Raw genomic sequence first — 22,428 nt, 5'->3', positions numbered from 1 at the left:
ATGAACCATAGGATGATAAATACCAAAGTCAAATATGAGATGAGCAACTGCGTTCTGCAGTTCGAATCCCGGCGCTGACATGTACCAATGTGTTCTTTGAATTTAATTAAAATGTATACCATCACACTTACAGTGAAGGAAACCTGCATACCTATCTAGATTTAGCACATCTAGAGAGCCAGGTGCAGGTACTTACACCCTAGAGAGAGAATAGAATAGAGTAGGTAATAGGAACATAAAATTCCTAAAGTTGATTCCAGGCAAATTATGTTATGTAAATAAAACAATGATCTTTTAAACAGTATATTTTATTTCATTACATTACTCGCCAAATGCATACCCATATAGTAGAACCTTTACATATAGCATTTCGAAATGGCATAGCAGATCCCTGTTGCGGAATGGCAATTTTTAAACTTCAGAAGTTGGATAAGTATAACATTATTCCATGATGAAAGTAGTAGCCTGATCTAGTCGATAATATTAATAAAATCATTATATTTATTATGTACGTTGCACGTCCCGTATTTATTTAAACGTAAACATATAACTTGATATACCTAACATAATATGTTAGGTAATATTATTATTATCAAATTATTATTCACGTTGTTCGTCTTGTGTTGACATGGTGTTGACGTTTAGTTGTTGACATGACACATTTTTTTAACATTTCAATTTTTCCTCTGGTTTGTCAATTTTTATCATTATACTGAGATCCAACCTAGACATTTATGACGTAAATCACAGAGTACTTGGCATAAACATTACTTCACTTGACGTTCCATTCTCCCTGTATTAATGTTTACGTTCCATTACGACTACTTTTTAAACATTATTTTTCTTCATTTTTCTCATTTCGCCCAGCTTCTAAAAATCTAGTAATTTATTTATTTGTGTACCTATACAGTGACTCTCTAAACATGGTACTTTCATTACGGAACCCGTCATTTTCATAGGGGTACCAAACGTCCTTAGAACTCTGCCATTGTCCTTTGTACATTTGCATATATACATAATACACACCAACATAGATTATTAGATAGAAAACAAATTGTGAATTGTAGGAGTTAAGCTGATAAAAGCCAATTTTCTTATATAAAACGTTTCTTTGTGTCACAATCATTTTAATTTTAATGTGTATCATATTTTCTATATCACTTATTTATTAATTAAAAACCAGGTAGATACAGGCAGACTGACCTAGAATATATCTTATATTATTTGTTCAGTATGAAAGTAAGTGATGTGTATGTTTGTTAAGTCTGCAATCCGAGTATTTACCTACTTATAAATTAATTTCCAATAATTTGTCTGTCCAAAATTTATGTATTAAATGAACAATAATTGATAATTATTTTTGAAGATAATTTCATTTACTGCCTATCCTCTGAAACTACAGTGAACTGTATGTACCGAAAATTATGGGTTTGTCAAAAAAAGTATTAAATAATCAAAATTATTTTTATTAAATCGTTAAATTATATGACGCGATGACAAAAATCACGAGATCTAACATGATAATGCATAAAGTCACACAGTGGGTAGAATTTTATGTCGATGAGATGAAAGTTGATTCCTAATGTAATAACTTTATGGTCACAAACATACTATGGGACTAATTACATAAATAAGTATCTTATACCAATGCCCAGTAATGCTAAAAATATGTAAGTACTTTGAATATAAACTCTTATAATATAAAAAAAGAACTAGCAAAATGAAACTAGGATCTACTTAAAATTATCATCTGCACTGTATAATAAGTATTTGTTCAGATAAAAACAAACGACTAACAAATAACAGAAACCAACCAAAACAAAGAAAAATCGTTAGCAAGAAACCATAGATTACTACATATTTTTTTAAACATTACACAGGCAAAGGTATAAGATCCATACAGCCTTAAAATATCGGGTCAGTGCGTGACTTTATGCACAACAGACGGAGTGTGGTGCTATTCAATGAGTTTTTTGGCCTTGAAGTACTGACGTAGGTACAGCACCTGCCACGTGGCCAACCCAAGCAGACACACCATCGAGAATACACTGAAGAATAACACTCGGTTGTTGGTCGACTCTGGAAAGGAGAAATGATTGTATTATTAATTAGCCGTAATTAAAATTACATTAAATGTAAATAAGTATATGAAATTATATGAAATGAAATCGTTTATTTTTTCGACGTAGAATATTAGAATTACTTGTCAAAAGTCATAATCTACCACCATTTCACAAAGGCCCCGTCATTAAGGAGGAAAGAAATGGCGAAAGAAACGCCGAGGAGGAAATAATAATGAGGAAACCAAGACTAAATAAGGCTAAAAACACTGAAAATCAAGATCATTTAGAGAGATACGCACATAAAGCAATTCATCATTAACTATGTTACCAGAGATATGCTTCCTCAAGGAGGGACTTATATTGAAATAGTATTAGACCACACTCTCTGATGAATAACCTCATTTCTGATAACACCCTTCCCAGAGACATCATCTTATTCATAATAATTTTTTTTTTTTTTTTCTTAATGCATATCTGCCATCAGCTTGTTTAGCCTTTATCAGATGTGATGACTTCATGACGATGGGGAAGAGTTGTCCACTGACAACACCTTCACTTTAAATATGCGAGTATCACTTTATGTTGAGCAAGTTAGGACGCTTCAAGCGTACAACATCTTTTTCTGTGTTTAAAAGTTCTATTGCCAGTGGGTTTATGTGCCTTTCAAGGCGGCCTTTGTAGCTTTTTATGCGATTTTCGATCTCCTCTTTTACTGTTGTCACTTCCAGGTACTCATGGATTTCTTCATTTTTGGTAAACCATGGAGCAGCACATATGTTTCTGAGCACTTTATTTTGAAATCTTTGTATGATTTGTATGTTAGTTGCGCAGGCGGACCCCCAGAGTTCGCTTGCATAAGTCCAGATTGGCTTGAGTACACTGTTGTAGACAAGAATTTTGTTTGAGAGGGACAGTCTTGAGGTCCTATTTAGCATCCAGTGCAAGTTTCTGTATCGGATTTTCAGAGCGTCTCTTTTTGCAAGGATATGCGTCTTCCAGTAGAGACCACGATCCAGATGGCATCCCAAGTATTTGACACTGGCCTTGTGTGGCAGGATTTCCCCTTTCATTGTCACAGGTGGGCAGTCACCTCTGCGCAGTGTGAAAGTGATGTGTACAGATTTGCTTGGGCTTGCTTTGATGCGCCATTTGTCCAGCCATTGATCTATTTTATTCAGGTGAGTTTGTAGCTTTTCTGATGCTATGACAGGATTTGGGCTGCTGGCTAAGCATGCGGTATCGTCCGCGTAGGTGGCACACAGGATATCTTCAGACTGCGGAATATCAGCGGTGAATATTGTGTATAGGACCGGGCCAAGGACAGAGCCCTGTGGGACGCCAGCTTCAATCTCGCGCAATGCGGAGCATTCCTCGCCAAATTTTACTTGGAAGAGGCGGTTGTTCAAGTATGAGTTGATTAACATGTAGACTGTGTTTGGGAGTGCCTTCTTAATTTTGTAGAGAAGGCCTGCGTGCCAGACACGATCGAATGCTTGTTGTATGTCCAGGAACACAGCGGAGCAAAACTCTTTCTTTTCGAATGTTTGTCTTATTTCGTGCACAACTCTATGTACCTGTTCAATGGTAGAATGGTGAGGTCTAAATCCGAATTGGTGGTCGGGAATGATATTTTCTTGAAATAGTAGTGGTTTAAGTCGACTCAAGAGAAGTTTTTCAAACAGTTTCGATAGAATAGGCAGGAGACTAATTGGCCGGTATGATGGGACTTCATTTGGTGGTTTTCCATTTTTGTGGACAAGGATGATTTGTGACACTTTTAACAATGGTGGGAAATACTGCAATCTTAGCATGGCGTTAAATATTATTGTTATTAGTGTTATTCCTTTAGGTGTTATCTTCTTTAAGATTTCTGCAGTAATAAGGTCGAACCCAGGGGCCTTAAGATTTTCTAGGGCTTTGATCTGTCTTGCAACTTCTTTTGGGGAGACTGGTTTTATTGGCAAGGACATTTGTTGCGGGCTCTGTAGGAACTCCTTTATTTCTTCTTCAGTTGACAGGTCGTTTGACTCATTTGTTTTAAATACGCTTTGTAGAAAATCAGCAAACACGTCTGCTTTCTCCTTCGCACTTCTTGCCCATGTGGCATCCGGGCGTTTTAAGGGTGGCACATGTTTTTGTGGTTGGCTGAGAAATTTAGTGAGTTTCCATAATGAGTGCTCATCATTTCTATTAGCATCACTTTTTTCTAGTCTATCCTGAAGAGTTTCATTCTGCAAGTCATGGATGTACTTTTTGAGTTGTTTTTTTGCTTTATAAAACAAGTACTTGTCAGATGGGTGCCGGCTTTGCTGCCACCTTCTTCTCAATCTTCTCTTTTCTTCCACTTTATTTCGAAGCTCTACAGAGAGGTTACATTTGGATTCTCTAGGCAAGCTAGGAGTTGATTTCCATGCCGCTTCTTGAACAAGCTTTATAAAGTCATCCAATGCTCTGTCTACGTCCTCTTCGGTTTTAAGCGGGATACGGAGATTTATCTTGTCTTCAATATGATCTTGAAATGCATTCCAATCAGTTTTCTTATTGTAAAGGGTGCATGGTATAGGCCTATGAATAATTGTGGTGCTTACTGTCATCAATACTGGTGTATGATCTGATGATCCATCTAAGCATGACTCTACACTGTGATAGAGGTTTGATATTCCCTTTGTAATGTAAAAATCTAATAAGTCTGGCAGTTTGTTAATATCGGTTGGCCAGTATGTAGGTTCTCCAGTTGAAATAGCACGTAACTGATGGTTTTCAATGCACTTTTTTAGTTCACGTCCTCTGGTTACTATGACTCTGGATCCCCAGGAAGTATGTTTTGCATTAGGATCACCTCCCATTATGAATCTGCCTCCCAGCTTTTTGAAATATTGGCCAAACATATCTTCTTTTATAATATGTTTCGGAGGACAGTAGATTGAGGACAATATAAGCGGACCTTGCCAGTCATCTATGGAAATAGAGGTTGCCTGCAGATAGTCACGTCTGAATTCTGGTAGCTCATGATGTTGAATGCTGTTCTTGATAATAACAGCCGTCCCAGCGTGGCAAGTCATATCAGGGTGGTTAGTGACATAGCAAGAGAATCCATTCAGATTGAAGCTGTTACTATCAGTTAAATGTGTCTCTGATAATAGTAATACATCTAGCTTGTTAGATTTTATCATAAGTTCTAGTTCGTGTTTTCTAGCTGCCAACCCATTAACATTCCAGGTGGCTATTCTCAAATTATAGTTATGGTTGAATTTTACTAATGAGCATTGTGACTAGGCCTATTAAGTTGCCAATCTGTTGTAACATTGATCTTAGTTCTTCTGATTGCTTTAATATAAGAGATTCCATTCGTTCTATAATGTTAGTGGTGGGAGTTTCTTCACGGGTTATGTTTATTTGTGGTTTGTTGTATGATTGTGTTGGCTGATGATGATCATCATTAGAGTATCTGATGTTTTTAAGCACATTGGAGTACAGCATGCGGTCATGATTGTTATTAGGGAACGCTTGCAGACTAGGTTGCCCCTTGGTTACTTGATCATCATGTTGTGTGTGTGTTTGGGTATCATTTGACTTTATGTAGTTAACTTTGTCTTGTTTTGTCACAAATTGTTTTTTGTTTTTCTTCCTAGCTAGCATTTCTTGATAGACACCACAGCCTCTGTAGCTGGCTGGATGGTTTCCTAGACAAAGGGCACATGTGGCCGGTGAGTTTCTATCAGTCTTGGTACACTGGGAAGTTTTATGTCCTCCTGCACATTTCACACAGCGGAATGGTCTCATACAGTTGTTTTTGGTATGGCCGTACTGTTGACATCTCATGCATTGGGGGATAGATGTTGTCTTTCTAGGGTCCTCTATTGATACTTTTTGATTGTAGATATACTTGATAGTTTTAACATTTTTGTTGTTGACTGAGGGCTCAATGTTGACAAAGAATGTGTCTAATGGTTCCTTCGTGCCTCTGCGCTTGGCAAATACAATCTCACCTCGCACCTTATTTCCTGTTGACTCTATGCTCTCTATAATTGCCTCTTTAGGTGTAGTGTGATGCAGGTTCTTGATAACGATTCTGTAAGCTCGTTCCTCTTTTCTAGTGAAAGTGTGGCCAATCAGCCCGGCACCTCTAATATGTTCAATAAGCAGCTTGTATGTTTCAACTGACCTGCTTGATATTCTGAGTTCATTTTTTGAGATGACTTTGTAAGAATAAGTATCCTTGCTAACAGCTTGTTCTATAAGTTCTGTGAGTTTTTTCAGATCCTCAATTCCATACAGGATGATTGGTGGCGGCTTTGATATTCGCGGTGTAGTGTTATTGTTTGAGGTATTTCCGTTGAGTTCCTCCACATCAATCTCCAATCCTGTGAAGCTGTTGTTTGTGGTTGTCTCTTTGGAGTAACTGTTGTTTACTGGGTTTGGCTGACGTTTGTTTGTTTGTTTGAGAATTTTTGCAGTGGGGGTCTGAGATGTTGGCGAGATAATTCTTTTCCGCTGCTCAGGTATTCTCTGCCATGGAACACTGGATGTAGCAGTAGGAGGGTTATCATTCTTTTTATTGCTCATGAAAAGGCCTTGGTGGAATACTTGTTGTACAAGTTTCTTTGGAGATCCTTTGTTGTTGTTTGGCGAACCAGTGGGTTTATCGTGCACGGGCACCTGGTTTTCCATGCCCGGCAAGTCATTGCTATTAGCTGGCATTAGGTAACAAGTAATCTAGGTTACACTGTTCATAATAGGGAAGAAATCGTTAAATTTTCGGAAAAAGTTGTTGGAAAAAATTTTGGAGGGTAGGTATGAGGAATGCACTGCTAGAATTTCACTGAAATATTGTGTTTTGCACTGAGATAACACTATGTAGCAATATCCTTGGCGTTATCTAATGTTTTTAGATGGTTTTAGTCACAAAACACTCGTATTTAGTAAAATAAAACAAAACAGATTTGAGAGCACAATGTTCCTTGACACTTTTTTTTTTTTTTTTTTTTTTTTTTTTTATAATAATATGAAGTCATGAGCAACTATGTCAACTCACCGTTAGTGTCCCTCATTTCCTCCTCGCGCTTCCTCATGAGCGTGAAGTCCTGCACGATGGCCTCCGAGAGGTCCTCCAGCCGCTTCAGCTCCAGCTCCATGGGCTTCAGCTTGGCTGCTTCACCAATCTGCAGACGTAGGGAGAATTAACTACTTGTTTGCCGAGGAATCAGATGCAAAAGAAATGTTATAGTTTCAGTTTTAGAATGTTCCGACCTTAGGCAGCAGACAGGTTAATGTGTCTTGGAAGTATCTGCGTTATTTGTAATATACATTTTGTGATAAACCCACACATTGGTCAAACTATGGTTAGTACCTATATTTAATTCTATGGATGTCAAACACACTGCTTAGGGTAACTTCCACAAATGAAGGCTAGACTTAGTGGGAAACTAAGAAAAGGTAAAACGCTCATGCATGATTATATTTTTAGGTAAATCCAGACCAAGGTGGCTAAAAACATTGTGGTTTGTCAGTCCTGAACTCCTGAGCCACAGGAAGATGATCAAGTAATAACAGAAATAATCTATTTAAACCAATCACAAATACATGGGTATACAGGGTGTCCCAAAAGTCAACGTCATCCCTTAAAGGGCTGATAGGTCAGCTCATGAGAGGCCAGAATATCACATTATGACCTTAGTAAAAACTCGATAATTTTCGAGATATTGACACTTTTATAAATTTGCTGAAAATCGACACCTTGGATCAGTTTTTTGCGTGCCGCCGGTACAAAAATCCATATTGTTAGAATTTGTTTGGTGTTGCATCACCCTGTATAGCCCTCCAATTGATCGCAGTCAAAAAAAATATCGAGTAATGCTGTACGTTTAAAAAAAAACACGGTTTTCAAAGTCATAAAAGGTAATCGTATGTTTTTATAAACAACTTTGACTCTACCTACTGTAAAAAAATATACCACGCAAACCAGGCACCTTATTTGAAAAGATTGCTCATTTAATGCAGTTTCCAAAATGGTATGAAACGTTGCTATTGTTTTAATTAAAAGTTATTGCTATTATAGTACAAAACGACCTTGATGTAAAATTGTTTGAAGGAAATTTATCTGACTGAATTTATTAAGGGTAAGTCATGTTGGAATGAGTAAAAGTAAAATAGGTGGTGTGGCAGGGAGTGGGAAAAGAGACAACGTTGTCACAGTTACTAAAAAAAACGCATTTTGAGTATCTTTCTCGAAAAAAGTGGACTATAGCAACTCACATTCCCCATAAATGTAGCGCATGGTAACGTACATTCCTGAGTAGTGCTTATGTGTGATATTGTACAAGTAAAACGCTTACACATGTAAATTGTACACCCACAGTATCCAAAAAAGAGACAGATCAGTTTGTCATTAACATTACCTCAAATTACTTGTTACTTATTTTAAAGTTATTGTTAAACAAAACCAAACTCTCAAAATTATGATTATGACCATTAATGAGTATTATTTTTTGCTGATTATGTACTTAATATAATAATGTGATGTTATAATTTCGAGAAATAAAAATAAAAGTCAATAAATAATTGTTTTTTTTTAATTAGGTGTAAAAACGCAAAATATGTTTTATAAGAGTTTGGTAAGTTTTTTCTTAGCTATTTTTGCGTCATCTATGTTGCCACGGCTGACCCCACCACCTTTTTTACTTTTACTCATTCCAACATGACTTACCCTTAATAAATTCAGTCAGATAAATTTCCTTCAAACAATTTTACATAGAGGTCGTTTTGTACTAAAATAGCAATAACTTTTTTGTTAATTAAAACAATAGCAACGTTTTATACCATTTTGGAAACTGCATTAAATGAGCAATCTTTTCAAATAAGGTGCCTGGTTTGCGTGGTATATTTTTTTTACAGTAGGTAGAGTCAAAGTTGTTTATAACAAAATACGATTACCTTTTATGACTTTGAAAACCGTGTTTTTTTTAAACGTACAGCATTACTCGATATTTTTTTTGAGTGCGATCAATAGCAGGGCTATACAGGGTGATGCAACACCAAACAAATTCTAACAATATGGATTTTTGTACCGGCGGCACGCAAAAAACTGATCCAAGGTGTCGATTTTCAGCAAATTTATAAAAGTGTTAATATCTCGAAAATTATCGAGTTTTTACTAAGGTCATATTGTGATATTCTGGCCTCTCATGAGCTGACCTATCAGCCCTTTAAGGGATGACGTTGACTTTTGGGACACCCTGTATATGGGTTTAATTCTGAAGCAACCAAACATAATTTAGATTTAAACATTACATAAACGCTTTAAAAAAATTAAATCTGAAAACTGGGGTAACACTTTGGGGACACACTTTTCAATACATATTTTATTATTTAAATTGCACTCTTCAAGCCAAGTTTCATTACCCATGACACCTAGCAGGTGAGGAAGAAGCCCAGAAGACAGTTGATACATACACAAAAATTAAGAAGCATTATTTTAACATGATAAGAATTCATGTTTTATAATTAAGAATCTACTGCACTTTTTATTGATTCGTAAGGATTTAAAAATATTAACTTTATTCTCTTTGAACAGAAAGTTCTGTAGTTTAAAGTAATTTAGACTCAATTTGTATACGAGTTTAGTTGCAAGTTAATTTCATAAATAGACATAATTATGTGTATACTAAAAAAAGGAATCATTCATCTAATACTTACACCCTCATAGTTCTTAGCCTCAATACCAATTTTGATGTCTAGTACCACATCTTGTGGCACCGCACGGTGCTCTGGAAATAAACAACATAATTAGACAAGTATTATGTTGTTTTAAGTACAATTTAATGAAATTGATACCAGTGATTGCATAGATAGGTCATTGACATGTACATGATGTGCAGAACAAAATTTAGTATGATTCCTTTCAGATTATATTCATAGTATAAGCCATAAAGGGAATGAAATGGAACTTACGTGGGGGCACCTTCGAGATGAAGCACACCTCAAACATGTCATATGTCTCCGTCACAAATGTGAACTTTCCTTTACTGATGTTCTCTTTCTGTGACAGGATGTGACCTTTTGAGTCTTTGACCTGAAAGGAGAAGCATCATTATCAATACTGTATGAAAATGATGTCAGTTCCTGTGATAAACATGGATGTTCATAAGGTTATGTTTGTTTAGTAGAAAGCCGACTGTAGGACTTAATGTCCTGAGTGTTTGTAAAGATTTAACAATGCATTTTTATTGGTAACGCCTCCACCGGACATGGAAGTAGCAACACGGAAATGTGGCATTATCATGAGAGAAGATGTTGTTTTTAACTTACAATGTAGTCGACTCGCTGGCTGGCCACCTGCGTGACCTCGTATTCACCAGCTACCAACACGTTGGCGTGCAGCTCCTCTTTTAAACACTTTTGTGTGTTGGGAGACAGGGTCCACATAATAGCCTCACTTCCATGCCAACAAATACTCAAAAGGAGCACGAGATAATGTACCTCCATCTTAATTAATTATTTCTATTAATTACTAAGCAGTATATTCAGTAATCTTCATTAGAAATCGAATTGAAAAACAAACATATTGCGGTGAGAAATACCGATGAGTTGGCCCGAAAATAGTGAGTGACGTTTGTAACGATGTTTACGGAGTAAGTTTAACAGAATATAATGAGTTTACAAAGAATGTCGATATTTTTTAGCAAGTGTTAAATATTTCTTTTTTCATAAGATTATTTTCTTGTTTCTGTTTTTTTTTAGATTTATTCTCATTTTTTGAATGATTCGATGTTGTTTTTGAGTTTTTTCGCTTTTCGATCGATATTAATGCACCCTCTTCACTCTTGTCCTTGTCAGGTTGTAGTAGCACAGAATAATATTTCAGTAATTTTGACACTGACAAGAGCTACCAGAAATTTTTACTTTCTCTTTCTTTCTCTGTGTATTGAATGCATTTTTGTGTAAATAAATGCAAAATTCATCATAAATAAAGTGATTTTGATATTCCAGATCCATTTCGGAAATACAAGACAATAGAAGGCACACAAATTTGCCGAGATATAATCGAAAATAGCTGTCAACAAATCTGTTTAATTTACATCATCATTTCTTTTTCTGCGTTCTTATTTTCTCGACCAATAGTCATCTTTTGAGTATCAGCAGCTATCATAGGATAAAATCACTTTCAGCAAGTTCATTACCAGTCACTGGTAAGTCAAATTTGTTTCTAATATTGCTCTAGCTGTTTACATAATAGTGCCTTGGAACCCTGATGATATTTACTCATTAAAGTTAACCTAAAATTATGGATACTATTTCCAGCCTTAATACAAATTAAAGTCCGACAAAAGCATAGCCGTAATATATCACAATTTAGATTAAAGTTATTACCCCTATATGTCAAATACATTTCAGTACATTTTAATAGTGTGGGTTCTGGTATAGGTACACAAAGTAACATTTAAGGAGTTATAATATTTTAGTCTTTGCTTTGGTCAATCTTTATTGCTGCCTTCCCTAGACATTTTAAGGACAGAAAGTGTGTAGTTGTAGGTGGACTATATAAGGTTGCCTGTAAGAGATCACTCTCAGCAATAAGGCCGCCTATTGTACATTAGTTCTAGTCTATAAGTATGTTTTTTGTATGTCTGATTTATGTGGTGTTCAATATTCTATTCAATTCTATTCTAAACATTTATTGTCACCTGTAAAATGTCCGTCAGTGAATATAATAAATATAAAAATTCAATTTTAAATACTTTTAGCAATTGGAGATAGAACTTAAAGTCAACCTTAGTTAACCCGTCCCCGTCACATCTCGGGAAATAAAAGACACTTAAAAATCTATTGTGTGAACAATATGATGCCATGATGGTTCAAAGTAACTTTATAATTATTCAACTCAGCTTAAATTTAAGTTTAGTACCTAGGTAATTTACTATAAGACATTGTTATAAAGTGCATAATTATATTAAGTTATGTTATAAACTGTAACATACTTACTGATACAGTTTTGCCAGTGTTATGTTTTTATTACCCATTTAAAAGAATGCTAGCCTATTGCCATCCATCACCCCATACAAGACCAAGAAGAAAAATATACTGGGAGTTTTACCTTTAAAATTAATTACCTATGTTTAAAAACAACATTAATTTTTGTTTTCAACAAATCACTATTAAATTTGTTGAGGGTTTTTTATGTAACCAAAAGTATCATTCCAATTATGGGAATATGAATACCATACCTTAACAACTGGGCTTTCAACTCTGACATGCTGAACTTACAGGAACTTACATGAATATTTTTTGTCAATTTATCTTTTAGTAAGTAGCCTAAATAGTATTGTCATGTTTGTTTAATAGGCTTACCATGGGCATTCCAGTATAAAAAAAACCGGCCAAGTGCGAGTCGGGCTCGCACACAAAGGGTTCCGTAGCAGCAAATATAATATTACAGTTAAATCAACCTATCTCAAAAACTATAAGAGATACTTTGATCAAACCAAAAATCGTTGAAAGAGTTAATTAGCATGCATCACCTCTATTTTTTTTAGAATTTTATACCCCGTAGTTATAAAAATAGAGGGGGGGGGACATACTTTTTACGACTTTGAGAGCTGATATCTCAAAAACCGTTCACTTTAAGAAAAATGTTTTTTAGAAAACTTTATATCATTTTAAAAGACCTTTCCATTGATACCCCACACGGGTATGTACATCGAAAAAAAAAAATTCATCCCTCAGTTACATGTATGGGGGGCCCCACCCCCAATTCTTTTTTTTACTATTTAGTGTCATATTTTTGTAGCGGTTCATACAACACATATTCCCATCAAATTTCATCACTGTAGTACTTATAGTTTCCGAGTAAATCGGCTGTGACAGACGGACAGACGGACAGACGGACAGACGGACATGACGAAACTATAAGGGTTCCGTTTTTGCCATTTTGGCTACGGAACCCTAAAAATTATAGGTAAGTATAGAACTTAGAGATTATGTAGCACTGTAAAAATGTTCAAGACAACTGGCTTTCAAAAACATAATTTAGTTCCAATGTTCAACACTAGGTGGCATTATAAATCTTTTTGCTTGCTTTCAGGTAAAAATTATTCCGCATCAGCTTAGCAGTTCAAGAATATTTAGACATCCTGAAGATTCGCTGAGTAAAATGTAGCTGCCATTGCACTGTCCCCATTACTTTAAGGTATGTTTAGTTTAGTCTAATGATTAGTTCTGATACAGAAATATTTTATGAAAGCTATGTGTTATACCTGTATACATGGTGAAATACCTACTATATTAAACCTTGTTTAAAAAGGCAATGGTATATTTAAAAAAATATTAAATAGGTAATTACGTTGAAAAGTGACCGTCCTGAAAACCTATGAGATCAATATTTATGGGATCCTGAATATTGTAAGGTTGAGGTTGATAAGTTTTTAACAGGACTAAATTAATTAATACTAATTTTAGTGGCTTATTTGAGAGGCTTATACCCAGCAGTGGCCAGATACGGGCTGATAATGGATGATGATGAATTTTAGTGGCACTCTGATTGGTACTATAATGTGGCATTATAGTTTGGATAGGTCAAAATTCATGACATAAGTATCTTGCAATTATTTTCCTTGCGACTTTTACGATTTCTACCAAATTGTCGATGTAGATAAACTTCACTAAATCGCTATATCGCGATTCGCCATAAAAACGACGCTTGTGATTAGTGGTACATTCGTCCGTCCATCTTGCAGGGGGGGGGGGGGATCGCTGCGCTTGCCGGTACGTGGTCTCCCATATCAGCTTAGTGACTCCGACCCTATTCAAAGTTAGAGACCACGTCTCGGCACCGTAGGTCATCACTGGCAATACATCGAATACTTTCGTTTTGAGACACTGAGAAATTTAGGACGTCAAGACGCTTCGTAACTCCCCAAACGCTGCCTAGCCAAGTTGGATTCGTCGTGTGACCTGTTTCTCGAAGTTGGATCTTTCTAGTTGGACTATTTGTCCAAGGTAGATGTAATTGTTGACCACGTGGTGACCATGGAGGGTTCCCTACTGATATTGAAATGAGGGCTACCTGAGAATTGGCCATGATTTTTAACCTGTCCATATTCATCTTGAGATGATTGAGGTCACGTGAGTACAATGTACAGCGAAAAGCGGGTGACTCACCTCTGACTACCCCTTCGGGGATTACAGTCGTGAGCATATGCATATGTATGATTGAGGTCTTGGAGGATTTGGATGAGGTCTTCCAACGATTCTGCCATAACCAGGATATCGTCAGCAAACCGAAGGTGAGAGATGTATTCGCCGTTGACATTCATGCCGCGTTCTTCCCAGTCCAGGAGTTTGAAGGCATCTTCCATCTCATTAGTGGAAAGCTTCGGAGATATAATATAACATCTCCAATATCTATATCATCTTCCGTAGTCTGGTCCTGTACTCGTACTGGCATAGTGGCGGTCATATACAAGCACTTCAACACTTCGATATACCTGTAGTCAATGTGGCACTGTTATAAGGCCCTTAGCACCACCCACGTGTGGATCAAATCAAAAGCCTTCTCATAGTCCACCCGCGCTAACCATAATGGCAAATTGTACTCGATCTTCTGTACAATTTGTCGCAGCGTGAATATGTCTATGGTAAGTAAGTAGGTACTGTATCCAAATTCTGGGATAAAAATTATAATATGAGTTAACTAGCATTTCTAACTTATCGTCTAACTCTAACTTATGCAGTTTAGATTTTTCATAAAAAATGATTTTTCCGCTAATTCCCGTTCCCGTGGGAATTTTGGGAAAACCTTTTTTTAGTGCACCCCTCTTCGGTACCGGTACCAAAGCTACGTACCTTCCAAATTTCAAAACCCTAAAACTAATAGTTTGACACCCCTTTACGGGTTGAATTTCCCAAAAACCCGTCTAGTGTGCACCTAAGCACAGAATAATAACTAGTACCAGGTGACCTAAGTCATAAAAGGCATGCAAAATTTCAGACTCCTAGCACTTGTAGTTTCTGAGATTTCGTGACGAGTCAGTGTATGTATACGTGACCTTTCGCTTTTATAAATATAGAAAGATTGAGGATGACAAGCTTACTACATCCAAAATGTAATGAAAATTGGTCTATAGGGTTTTTTTTACGTGAAAGAATAAAAAAGATGCACACATAGGCACTGTATACTTTCACGCTAATAATATTAGTAGATGGTCTTATTATGTGAACTTAAATATTTAAGTACAGTAGTTTCCCTCCAGTGCCCTATTTATATTTCCACCCTTTATATTAAAGGGAATGAAATTCAAACAAAATGGTTTATACATAATATTTCACAGCTCTATGAATATAAAAAGAAATATTTGTATGATGACATATTTTTTATTTCACTTAACCCCGCGACTGCGAGCGTGTAAAAGAGAGATCACTTAAAGTACCTATACGCAAAGGTAGGTACGCAAATGGATAAAAAAGATAAACGTTCTGAAATATTTTCAAAAAAATGCTGATTTGCTATTATTAGATTTTAAAATTATTGACACTATAAAGCTTAGTAAAACAACTTAAATGGAACCAACTGGTTTTCTCCGAAAAAGATTGTAAGTAGATACTTACTGTCAACTTACAGTAGATACTGTCAAACTGTTTGCATACAAGCACATAATCCTCGTCGGTTGGCGGCGAGCGCCGGCGCCGCGGTGATGTAACGAAACCGAGAGTGTTACGGTAAAATGGCATCCGCGAAAACGGGCCTTATGCCGCATTTAGTTCCATTCAGGCGACTCGACCGTGACAATGCGCGGCGCGGCGGGCGTCGCGGGGGCGGCGCGGGGCGCGGGCGGCAAGCTCGAATGTGGGTCGCGACGCTCAGTCAAGTTCAAGGCCACCAACAGGGGAGGGGGCGCTCGATCGTCCATAGATGGCGTTGCGCGATACAGATTCGAAGTTTGAAAATTTGCGAGCGGGGTGCGGGGGCGGCGCGGGCCGGGGGGTGGATACGAATTTTCGGTGCAACACGCGACACCGACTGCACTCTCGCACCGAGCGTCGCGGCGGCCAGTGTGCTCGCGACACAGGCCCAGTCTACATCTAGACTTCTAACTTAACCTAACCGTCTACACATGAATCGAACCGACATGGACTGGATGGATGATGTGGTGAGTCTCCGTATATTTTTATACACATCATAACATCGTTTTTTTAATCCGTTTTCATAACATTCATAATTTTTGCCGGTTTTCGGTTTACCTTGACCTAGGCTAACATTTTATCTACAGCGCTGAAATTAACATTCGCATTTATTTAATTGCCGGCTCTAACGTTTGTTTTTATATCGTTTTTACAACAATCTTCTTCATCAAAAGCATTATTTATTTGTAATGTCGAATGCATTTATTTTTGGTATATTTAGAATTACCGGTGAATCAATAAATACAAAAACTTTGATTGTCTAGACTCAAGACATTAATTTATGTTCAAGATTAAACACGCTTTGCATGTTTGTTCAATTAATTATACAGTTGATTAAATTATATTTTTTCGTTTTGGCGCATTCTGTCAACATTATATAAATTCATAATTCTTTCTTTCAACTGGTACTATTTTTTTGCTATTGGCCTCAAGCAATTTCTCTGATCATCGTTAGATCATGAAAACATTCCTACTGACTACGAAATATGAATGTCTCATCTAAATATGCGTATATTTTTTTCGGTAGGCTCTCTGTTCGAGAGTGTCCGAAGCCATGGCGTTGTCGCCCCCGACCTGCCTCAACGACTGGTATCGATCGCGCCGTCGACGCCTACTCGGAACCATGGCCTACCTCGCGCCTAGCGAAATTCTTGTCTGACGCACGCATTTTAGCGGCACTAATTTCATATGCGAGCTCTAGGATTTTCTACACTTCCGTCTCGGTCGGTGCTTGCCTTTTTAAGTCTTCTCCTGTTGGATGTTTAGTAACCTTTCCTTTATTTAATTCGGTTTTCTTTAACTCAACTATCTGGGTCATCATATTTAATGTTCTCCGCACCGTTTTAAATTTTATCGAAGAGCATATACCTATTACATATTGCTGTTGTATGACGCGGCCGGGCTGTAACGGTTTTTTTTTCTTCTATTTTTACGATCGCCAGAAATTCGTTTTCCGTGCGCTCTTCTGGTGTACGGTCGGTCTCTTAATTGTTCACGTTTTATTTCAAGGTTTATTTTGATGCTAGCATGCAAGTTGCTATCTGAATCCTAAATTTCGATCTTCTATATTATTATTTGGGTATTTTTTTCTAATATACAATTATAATACACATAATTACTTATATTGCATTCATTGGCGTCATCGTCATGAAATAATTATAAGCATATCAATATTAAGGAATTATCAGTTTGAAGGACTCTGATACTGATAATATTGCCTTTTCTTCCTGGTGCAAGCGCAACTTACCAGAAGTTTACCGGAACTGGAGCAGGTTTCATTCTGATTCTAACGGATGCTATTTGATGAAATAGAATAATTTATTTTGTTACATATCTAACGCATCCTAGACTTTTTTTCCGATACATTTTGTTATATCTCCGATAAAACAAAGAAAGTGAATTAAATATAAAACGTCGTATCTTATCTTTTTTCTGCAACTGCATACAAGATACTGTTCCGGCCTTGACTGCACCTTATCTCTGACTCCTTTATCTGCACACACGAATACTGACATAATTGTTCCATAGTAACCAAATAAATTTTGTCGAAGGAAGTTATACAATGAATGTACTTATTATAAAAACCAATAAAATTCAAAATGCCAATCAAATTCAGACCAACATTAAGTTACGAAGGATATGGAATTATGTTAATAAAGAAGGTAACTTACGCAAGAGCAAAGAAATAATAAATATATATGCAAATGAAATAATTTGAGATAGAGTGTAACCCACTGAAACAATTGATAGCCTAAAATAAGATATTAACAATAAATCTGAAACATATGCGAATAAGAATGAAACCAAAGAAAATATCTTCAAAAATCCAACATCAGGTTCCAAGTTAACTGCTATTAAATTCAATCCTAATCATAGAATACATAAAACACAAATCTCCTACATTGTTAGTCTAGTTCATCGTTTATCTTGCAATAATTTAATCATAATGTTGTTTTTAGCGCAATCCATCATTGAATTCTCATATTATTAGCTGATACTTCTGTCTGCCTGTAGTCAGATTGCTCGTTTTGTTTTGCTATAATAGTGGAATATGTGAGATACTGATCAAGGGTTATCAGACGAAATGGTCATGGACATATGCCACTGATAATGGTGGCTAATACTTCCGCTACTATTTTATTCAATTAAACGTCTTGGTACAATTGATTTCAGTATATTATAAAATTAATGCTAATTGGGTTTAGTTAGATCCCATGGTTTAAAAACGTCGATTACGTAAAGACAATTAATTACATATCGGCCTTTGCCGTTTTAATGTAACATTATAAAAGTTGCACGTTCAAAGGTTTATCAATGTCTGATTATGCAACGTCTGCCTGGTAGTTTGTCACTTCCTCGTTCGAGCGAGGTGGTGAATCGATAACCAACCCAACTTGTGTTAAATAAAATATGATAACAATCAGCCAGTCAGTCTGGCTAGACAAAACTAAATCACTCAAGGTCTGATCATTGAAGGTGATTTTGTTTCAAATTACACCAGCACCGACTTGCTAACAAAGCTAATAGCTTCCATGCGCTTGTTGCACGTACTAATTTGGCTTAGGAACCAGTCAAGGAATCAAAATTGGGTGGTCTCCGTGGCATATACAAAGTAGTTCCTTTGTTGCACATTTGATGTCTCTAGACTGATGCCCAAACAAGTTCTTTAAATTTTTTCTAACCCTTTAAAATCCACAAAAAATGTGCGGAATGCTATATAGGTATTATATGCAATATACATTTTAAAATAAGCAATTATCGCGTCCGCGGCATCAAGCTCCTACCAACAATGCATGCCATTAATTCCCTTCCTGATTACGCAGCGCTGCATAATGCTGGCTTAGTACCGCGGTTCGATTTATCAGCAGTAGCTAGATCGGCAATGTGAAGCAGACAAGTCGAAATTTTTGGGCGAGCCAAATAATTGGGTGAGGATGGTGGGAGGCGGGAGTGAGGGGGGCTTGAGCGGGAGATTTGGTTGTTGGCCTTGACAATGAACCGGCGGCGGCACTCACACACTAGTAATTTCAGCTGTATTAGAAACGCACACAGACGTAGTCGAGTTATTCCACGGATGGCCTCCTCCCACACCGACTCTCTCGAAGGAGAGGCAATTATTTATAGGGTTGCCATCTGTGAAGATTCAATCATATCCTAATTTTGACGTCATGTTTCTCGCTGAAATTCAATGATCGGTCCGCGGGTACTGCAGTTTGGATCATGGAAAAACTGCAAGGCTTTCAGTCTCCTTTGTTGTTTGTTTACATATATGACATCATGCAGTCTACAAGCACAGACAATATAACGGCAGCGTAATGTTGAAAATAATTATGAGCACAATGTGTTAAGGACACAGACTCTGTGGTTAAGGAGCATATTTGAGCTCTTAGCAGCTGCACATGGGTTTATTAAATCACCTTTAATTAAGTTACAGGGTAAAGAGATAGCCCTATAGCCGAAATTCTAAGTGCTCTGCCGCCGCCGCGCCGACGCCAAGCCTGTCCTTAGACAACAAGTACCTATATATAGAACCTAGGGCTTGTCTGGGCCGTGTTTTCGTGGAGAAATTAAGTCTTGCGATAAATCTAGCGCTCGGTACTGAAACAGCTTGGTTGTGAAGTATAGTAAGCTAAGAATGATCTATGCTCACTAAAATCACAAGAAAGAGGATTGCAAGAAGATTTTGAAAAATAGCCAACCAAGGTATTTTAATTAAAGGTTAAACTTTAAAGCCTGCCTTTTAAAGGTTAGATAATTTCTTGACCAACCTATTTAGTTTTGCGGATCACATTGAAGTAAATCTTTTCATAGAAAGTAATTATGTAGCTGATCTTGATAGAAATTTTTCGTTGGTGTGTACTGTTTGTAGTTCGCTAGTACACATACACACACATCCTGGTATTTATGAAATCCTTGGCCTGTGACCTAACTTTGCCCATAAAATAATGTTTTGACACTTCTTGCAAGTTTTACTGCTTTTTATTTTATCATTTGGAATTAATTAACATTTTACAACTTGATGAAAACCTGAATAAATTTTATAGATTTAATTGTATAATACAGTTTTAATTAAAATATTTTCTACGGATAGACCAAAATAAAAGATATACGAATAATAGACGAACAAACTACACTAAACGTTGTAGTAAAACGGACTACTGTCTGGGCACTCGTAATTCACAAACATTGAAGTATAATAAGTTTCAAAACTTTCGACTTCAAACTATTCCTCAGTACCAAACACGCCTCAAATTCACAATCTTTGGGATGATTGAGTTGCCCTTAATTGTGTACCAGTTATTAATATAGCTCAAAACGAATATCTAATTTGTGTAACAACTACAAGCAGCAAACACCACACGAGGTTATCAACCAAGATTCTAATCTAACAGCTAACAACTTAAAGAGCAAAGGGGTAGGGAAAACATCAACAGAACCGACCAATAGTGTGCTTGTAGGTATTGGCAGCGGTAAGATCGTACCTTGACACGGTTGAAGGGACCAATCTGAGCGCTGGGCAGCACGTGCGGTGAAGGGGCGGCGCGTGCGCAGCGGCGGGGGTAAGGGGGGGGATTGTGCGTACGAGTGCGTGGCAGTGCGTGCGTCGCCTCTACACCGCGATGTCACTGGCCCGGCAGCCGAGGCGTTAACAGAATCTGTATATTATTACTATCGCGAGTGTTAGCAAAATGTGTGATGAAGATTTCCTGTTCTCGCATCTCACGTCCACACTGCAGACGATCGGATTGGAACCTAAAAATGAAGTGAGTAAAGTTGGAAATGCCGTGCGTATACTGTGCAAATGGTTGGAGCATCCTTATTGCAATGTTTTTTTTTTGCTCTTTGCAATAAATTTTGTTGTTAGGCTACATTTGTTAATTATGCGCGCATTGTGCATAAAAATAAGATTTTGGCATTTCAGTAGGTACCTACCTAACGAGTGGAGATCATAATTGCTTATTCCAGTTGGAATGAAATACAGCCCATAGCCGTACCTAATCTCCCAATAAATACATAATATGGAATGGGGAGGTAGGGAAGAGTAGGTTAGTAAAGTACTTTTTTGTACCGGTCTTCTTATCTAGCTGTATTTGAATATAATGACTTTAAAACTATTTATCTACCTTATATCAGACTCTTATTGAGTGGATGCTATTTCCTCTAGCCTTCAATTTAAAGGGGAAAGTTCAGCATTTGCTATGCATCTGACCAAAAGGTCACGACGCTAGTTTTCAGGGGTCCCCCAAGGTAATCTATGATTAGTCCTTAGCCCACTATTGTTCCCTCATTTATAGACAACTATGTAAAATTGTACATAAAGCTACAAATTTCATATCAGTGGAACTCATTTTGGTACCCACTATTGCCGGGATCGAACCAGGGAAGGCTGTGGGCCTGTCGAATGATTTGCCAATGATCCAACAAGTCATACAAAAAACGGGAAAACTACTGTATGTTCACATCATACTGAACTACCATTTAATTAGCTTTAGATTAATAATAGTTATGTAAAAGCAAAAGTGATAAATGTATGTCTGTATCATAACATTTTTTAAACGCGTGAATATTATTTTGTTTCTAAATAACGAGACGTCTGACATTTAAAAAAGTCCATTTATCTCCTGTGAAGATTTATTTACTTCTTTCAGAAAGATCACAGTACTTCTAAAAAATTAATTAATTGAGATTCCATCAGTCTTGTGACCTGTAAAATTATGATGTCTTAAATAACTTTAATCTAATAATGTATCTAAATCGAAATACATTGTATCATCAACAAGTATTGATTTCCCTTCGTCTGGGTATAAAAATACACAAATAGGCAGCAAATAGGAAGGTTTTGTACCTCGTTATTATTTCATTAAAAAATCATGTAGGGCGGTTGAAATAGGGTTGAAATCTAAAAATATATTTATGCTTATATCTTTTAACTTGGTCCTAGTTTTGGTAGGTACTTAATTCGTTTTATTTACAGATAAAAAGTAAAAAAAACATGTAAGTAATAAAATTGTAGACACACCCTAAAAACTTTCCAGAATATTCTAGTACATCATCTACATAGGTGTATGTTCCGTAAGCGGGCACCATATGCCGAGGTGTAGGTCGACCGGTCCTTGCTCCCTCAATAATGAACGCAGAGTCTGCCTCACTCTATCACACCTGGGGGGTCACTTTATATGACGATGAA

The 22,428-nt window shown here is 36.8% G+C and overlaps 2 protein-coding genes across 6 annotated transcripts in view; one reads left to right on the top strand and one right to left on the bottom strand.

The window, feature by feature from the left end:
• Positions 1–1,450: 1,450 nt before the first annotated feature.
• On the bottom strand, positions 1,451–10,680 carry LOC105397974 (transmembrane emp24 domain-containing protein bai). Its single transcript, XM_011570363.3, has 5 exons — positions 10,371–10,680; positions 10,014–10,134; positions 9,759–9,829; positions 7,099–7,225; positions 1,451–2,079 (listed from the first exon to the last, which is right to left on the bottom strand). Exons 1-5 carry the CDS (start codon positions 10,545–10,547, stop codon positions 1,958–1,960), a joined length of 618 nt encoding a protein of 205 aa, XP_011568665.1. The 5' UTR covers positions 10,548–10,680; the 3' UTR covers positions 1,451–1,957.
• Positions 10,681–10,958: 278 nt separating this feature from the next.
• Positions 10,959–22,428, top strand: part of LOC105382387 (steroid hormone receptor ERR1) — a 32,707-nt gene continuing 21,237 nt past the window's right edge. Inside the window, exons 1-2 of one of the 5 annotated variants that reach the window (XM_038107248.2) lie at positions 10,959–11,251; positions 13,144–13,248. Coding sequence is in view for 4 of the 5 variants with exons in the window: in XM_048630130.1 (XP_048486087.1) it covers positions 20,930–21,004 (75 nt within the window). In the remaining variant the exon portion in view is untranslated. Of the gene's footprint in view, positions 11,252–13,143; positions 13,249–16,027; positions 16,208–20,840; positions 21,005–22,428 lie in introns of those variants that run through there. The other 4 variants (XM_038107247.2, XM_048630130.1, XM_038107246.2 and 1 more) reach the window with 4 other exon arrangements.

This window comes from Plutella xylostella, chromosome 25 (genome assembly GCF_932276165.1).
Source record: "Plutella xylostella chromosome 25, ilPluXylo3.1, whole genome shotgun sequence".
NCBI lineage: Eukaryota > Metazoa > Arthropoda > Insecta > Lepidoptera > Plutellidae > Plutella > Plutella xylostella.
The sequence above is the reverse complement of the archived record's forward strand: the minus strand, read 5'-3'. Positions and strand labels throughout refer to the sequence as shown.

Coding starts and splice junctions, on each gene's coding strand:
- LOC105397974 (XM_011570363.3), bottom strand. CDS start 10,547: ATGGAGGTACATTATCTCGTGCTCCTTTTGAGTATTTGTTGGCATGGA. Junction 10,135..10,370: donor GCCAGCGAGTCGACTACATT/GTAAGTTAAAAA, acceptor TTCTCCTTTCAG/GTCAAAGACTCAAAAGGTCA. Junction 2,080..7,098: donor GGAAATGAGGGACACTAACG/GTGAGTTGACAT, acceptor TCTCCTTTCCAG/AGTCGACCAACAACCGAGTG.